This window comes from Arabidopsis lyrata (genome assembly GCF_000004255.2).
Source record: "Arabidopsis lyrata subsp. lyrata unplaced genomic scaffold ARALYscaffold_2, whole genome shotgun sequence".
Lineage (NCBI taxonomy): Eukaryota > Viridiplantae > Streptophyta > Magnoliopsida > Brassicales > Brassicaceae > Arabidopsis > Arabidopsis lyrata.
In genome coordinates, this window is record NW_003302554.1 from 4,277,785 (window position 1) to 4,283,893 (window position 6,109).

The 6,109-nt window shown below is 32.6% G+C and overlaps 1 protein-coding gene across 1 annotated transcript; it reads right to left on the reverse strand.

The window, feature by feature from the left end:
• Positions 1-5,008: 5,008 nt before the first annotated feature.
• LOC9324283 (protein DOG1-like 4) lies at positions 5,009-6,109 on the reverse strand. Its single transcript, XM_002888174.2, has one exon. The coding sequence runs from the start codon at positions 6,054-6,056 to the stop codon at positions 5,364-5,366; it is 693 nt and encodes a 230-aa protein (XP_002888220.1). The 5' UTR covers positions 6,057-6,109; the 3' UTR covers positions 5,009-5,363.

The window sequence follows — 6,109 nt, forward strand, 5'->3', positions numbered from 1 at the left end:
TTTTTGTTGCTTTTATGCTGTCCATAAGTAATTCCTCAAATTTTTAGCGTTTTGCCGTCTAGGTGTAATTAAAATATATATTATTTATAATTATTTTTTGGCAGTTGTGAAGTTGAGATAAATAGAAAACCTCCCTGATCTTATATGTTAAAATTGAAATCATAAAAGTTGCAGGAATTGTTTAAGCATGTTTTATTTTGTAATGGTAAACATTAGTAAGAGCAGCTCCAATAGGAGCTCTCTTGTGAGTTTCTCTTGTGAAAAATGATTAAAATTAAATCAAAAAGTTGAATTATGGGAAGAGTTGGTTCTCTAAAGAGAGATTTGATAACCCAAAAAGAGTTGGTTCTCTCAAAATTTATATTAAATAATTGTAGAGAACCTATAAAGAGCTCTCACCATTGGAGATGCTCTTATAGACATGTTTACAATCTTAAACTTTGCAGATAGAATATAAATATTGGAGAAAAATACCAATAACCCATTATAGAACAAACGAAAATACATTTTAACTAAGTTAATTTCTTATGTATAATATAAGATTAAATTTTCGTATTATATCATGTGGGTTATCTATACTAGTATTTTTGCAGTCACTTTGGTGACGGGTAGGTAAAAATGATTCCGGATTATTTGGATATCCGTCCCGTTTCGAAAAATCCTTCAAAAAAAATTTGTTGGGTCGGGTTATATTTAACCCAACTCATACACCGGATATTCCATATTTAATAATGTAGATATTTAGAAGACTTTATTAAGATTTATAATTATGATTCTCCTATTATCTTTGTTTGATTTGTTTTTAACTGTTTTGAATCATCATATAATACATAAAGGAAAAAAAAATCAATTTTGTTCTGCATATACTATGATTCGAAATTTTAAAACGGACATATATTATCCAATTGACGAAAAAGTGTGTTCAACGTTCTACATCGATTAAAATATTTAGGCAATGATTCAGAATCATATCATAAATAATAACATTGATAAATAAATGAGTTTTTTGGCCGGACGGGTTTGGCGGGATGGGTTTTTGAATCAACAATAATAAAAATAATAAAATATTATTAATCTGCCGCTTCAATACGGATTAAATCTTTTTTTTTTAATACCACAAATATTAGACATATTAAATCAGTCTCATTTAGAAAAGATTGTATAAAACCAAAAATTGTCCCGTGGTCTTAGAGAATGATATGATTTGTAAACTTTGATATATAATAAATAATCATTAAATTTAAAATAAAAAAATCACGGGACGAGTTAAGAAATTACGGAACGGGTTATATTTCGGAAAGGATTTATATGGCGGACGAATTTGAATCAATATTTATATACCACTTTAATACGGTTTAAATCCTCAGTTTATTAATAATTGTCTCGTGGACTCGTGGTATACCGTTACTAAATAACAATTGTAAACTATAATATAAATAAATATGTTATAGAGAGATACAATTTACAAAATATTTTCATACTAACTTTAAAATTAAATCATCCCGCGATGTACCGTGGGTTAAAATCTAGTTTGCTAGATAAAAATACTGTAGTGTACTTACGAAAAACTGACAAAATAAGATGCAATGGCAAAATTGTAAATAAATTGTGGGTTTTCCACATAATTTCTATAAACATAGTGTGATGTCATGAAACATAACTTGTTAACGGATAAAACAACATAATATTCGTAAGAAAAAAAAAAACATGAAATCCATGTTATTAAAAAACACAGGATAAAAAAAATACTTATTCTCTTAGCAAAAAAAAAAAAAAATACTTGTTTAGAATGTGGTTGTCCAGTGCATATTATCTATAATCATTAACAATTTGTAATTAAAAAAATGTTTTTAATATATTTTTAATATATTATTATAAATTAGAATATCAAAACTAAGGTACTTAACTATTTGTTTTTGAATTTTGTACTGGTTTGTAAGTTTTTTTTTTATCGTCTAGATTTATTACTAATTGCAAATTATGAGAACTGTTACATAGACGATTCTACAACTGACAATTCCTTCCGACCTTTACTAGATCCACTTCCTTCTCTGCGTAGAATCCTGGCGAACGGCTATAATTGTACATCGCTCGAGATCTCTTTCACACTTGTCTCCATTAATCTGCAAATTTGTTAATAAATCGCAATACCTGGGACTCGAATCCCAGACCTCTTAGTGTAGAAGAATTAATCAATCTTTAGTCAACCAATAAACTAAGGGGCTTCCACTAGTGGTTTGTAAGTTAGAATTTCTTTTAGGTTAGATAACAATACCAAAAATGTTTTTAATATAATATTAAAACAAACGAATAGTTTTTCTTTTTTTCTGCTGATTGGAAAATCGAATGTTAGTACTTAGTATGGAAAACTATTCTTCTTAATGCATATTTGCGTACTTTAGTTTTTGTTACTATGCGACGACGTCCTTTATGAAGTTTTGACGCTATACGTTTTTGGAATATTAATAAAAAGCCATCATAAATATGCGAACCTTTCTTTAAATGTATTGATGTGATGTCCATTTGCCTACATCCAACGCACAAAATTGCTGTCAATTCAATATTTGGAAGAACCCTAAAATTGTTAGTCGTATATGCTTAAATTCTTACATCACAGCATAGACCAATACATAAACAGTTGTTTATTTATACAGTCAACACTCAATAGTAACCTAAATAATATAATCTAATATAATCTTGACTTGACGCAACTTGTGTCACGTAGCTACAAAACTAAGCATCAAAGTTTCAAATTAAAGTAAAGATGCATTGCACCAATCTAATATGAACTTAGAGAGATGCTCTGATTCTGCCAGACTAAAATCCTGAAAAGCAAAACGAATTAGTTCTCATAACTCATGACAATGTTGCCTAAATTATTATAAACATAACATTAAGCGCCGGAAGGAATTGTCTCATCCAAGGTGTCTATCACCAACTGCACATACGAATCCGATTCTTACAAGCCATTATGGATGGTTTCCCAATCTCTTAACCAAAATATGCACCATGAAAAGAAGCATCTTTACGTATTGGTTTTTTTCCGACAGGCATAAACCGAAGTTGCATCTTCAACAGGTTTTTTTGTCAAAACCACCAATGCTTTTTAGTTTTTACATGTAGTCATGATGAAGCAATCGTGCACTCTGTAATGCACTACGTGACAAACGAATTATAATCCGTTATATATTGTGAAAGACTTAGTGATAATAGTGGACGAAAATTCGATTTCATTTGTACTTGTTGTGCTCCCATATGGAGAATCAGTTTTCAACTCAAGTGCATGAGTAATGAGTTGATAGTAAGACGGCCCCTTTTGCAGTAGCAAAATACGACTAGGCATTCCATTTTTCGGGTCTTTTTGGATCTTCAAGAAATGAGTCCCAAATAGAACCGGATTATATATCAGTTCGAAAGTTTTCCTTGTATTTTGTGTTTCATAAATAGATTTAATGAAGATAAAAATAAGTAATTAAGTTTAATTAATTAGTATCCTATATTTTTTGTATATTTAAAAATGCTTATTTCTATGTATCTGGTAGAAGCTAAAAATTTTAAATTTTTCCGATTTCGGTTTAGTTGATCTGGTACATAAAATCTCGACGGTTCTTATTATCATGATCTTGGTTTGAATTCAAATTGATGAATTTTGGTTCTGTTTTCTTTCCCCCACCCCAACCAGTGACCAGTGGTAATTCATGGCGACATGCCCGGCCCAAATAGGGTGGGCAGAGGTGTCATGCCTCAGGGACCAAGCTTAGTAGAAAAGAATTAGAATACTATGAGAAAATTGACCATATTTTAAAAAAAAACATTAGAAATTTTTCAAGATTTACTTAAGAGGGCCCAAATATTCTTAAAATACATATTTTAGGGCCCAAATTTTTTATCTTTTTTTATTTTACTTTAACAATAAAAAAAAAACATTTTATAATATTCCATAATTTAAACAAAAGTTTAGAAAAATACCTTAAAAATTTGAAATGTAACAAGAAAAAACTCCAAAAAAATTTCTGTTTGCCCAAAAATCCTCATATATGTTGGGCTGGGCCGCGTGGCGACCCGAATAATGGAACATAAATACACGAGAGATATATGCATATAATTCATAACGTTGAATGATGTCAATATTTCAATGTGAAAAAACTTTCATGTACGAGGAATCATCATAGCCTTAGAAGTAGAGGCCTAGGCCCAAACTGCAGCAAATTGTTTGCCGATAATTGATAAGAACCACAGTAAGCTGCTCACATTTCCTCCCATCAGAATTGTGACATATTACATTAGATGTTGAAAACTCGTCTATTTTTGTATCACAAAGATTATTGAACATTTGCATCAACCACCTTTACTAAATCAGCAATAGCCTAAGTACTACTAGTTTATGACTTGCCACATAAAAGAGGCAACTTCTTGGGAGAGTGATCTCTTGAGCCACTGCCAATACACCCTATTAAGTTGACAAACATAACATATATTACCTCAATAATAGTGAAGTAGAGATTAAATTCAACGGTGAAACATGAAAACCATATGAGAAGCATCCACCACCGAAGTGGCATTAGGTGAAATTGTGCTTATCACTGGTCTTAACAAGAACACGGAAAGCGAAAGGTTCGAATAAATAACCGTTAAAGAACCCAATTCCTTCACTTGTATCCTATTAAAAACTTTTTTTATACAAAAAGATGTAGGAATTTCTAATTTTAGCCAATGGATCATATGAATAAAAAGTGATACTGCTCTCCAAAACCCCAAAAAATAGGCGCTAAACAAGAAAAGCCTATCCATTCGCCAAGGCCCAACTAAATATGCATGGAAATTAATGCCTGATGAGAACTGTATAAGCTACATGTGACAAGAGCAAAGAGCTAGAAGATTTACCACCAACTTGAGGGCCATGAATTGAAATTAGTATTGATTGTGTTACGATAATTTGTGGACATTCTTAGACTTTTTATTTGTTTGTAGTTATCTATACACAATTATGAAAATTTGTATTTGTTTATTTAAAGCTTATTACAATCGAACATAAAGAATAAGGCAAATTTGGGGAAGAAAATCATAAAAGGGATAGAAGATTGGCTGATTAAATAAACCACTCTCTTTCTTACATCATTCATCAAAATCTGAATATCATTTACAAAGAAGGATCAACTCTCACTAGAGAATTAAAACTATATACGATGGCATAAAACGTACATACAAAACTCATGCCCAAAGCCCAAACCTATCTATAACTACTGAGATTTTTTTTATTATTGACCAAATGATGTTATCTTATAAGACCAAACAATCAAACATGCTATCGAAATAATTAGAACAAAAAACAAAACAAAAGAAGAAGAAGAACATTAGTCCTATCAACGCACTGTTTCTATCTGTACACCTAAATCTCTCAGGAGGAGATAAAACTCTCCGGCGGCTCTTAGCAGCTTAATCGCCTGCCGTGGATTTAGAACCTCCACCACTTTCCCAACCGTCACACACCGGAGTTGATCAGCGTTCTTCATGGCCGTAATCATCTCTTCCTTCATAACATCCATTGCCTCCTCCATTTCTGACTGCTCTCCTTCGCCGAGGCTCAACACACCGATGCGCCTAAATGGAACCATCAGAAGTGGATCCCCCACGCTCTGTTGTAGAAGCGCAAACCTTCGCATCAAATCTCTCTCCCTCCGTTTAGTCTCTAACCGGATATTCTCAAGTTGGTCTATTTGGTGGCTCGTAAGGTCGTTAACAGAAGTGGTTATGAGTTTAAAAACCATACCTGGTTTGAAACCTCCAATCCAGAGGATGAGTTTCTCGTATGAGCTGAGCCATGGTGGGGAGAAGAAATCGTATACATCGTCACCGGCCACGGACATGGCAACTGATTTCTCTTCGTAGTATTGGAGACAGTGAGAAAGAAAGTTAGACAAAAGTGATTCTTCTTCTACCGGAGTTCTGGTGGTTTCATCAGCAAGGTGTGAAAGTTCTTGGACGAATTGCCTGTGACGGAGAAGCCAGTCATTAAAGAAGCTCGCAAAGGTTTCAGAGCTGCTGGTGCTTGGCATGACTCATGTATACTTCCAAGTGAGTCAATACATATGGACGAGACATGCATGTG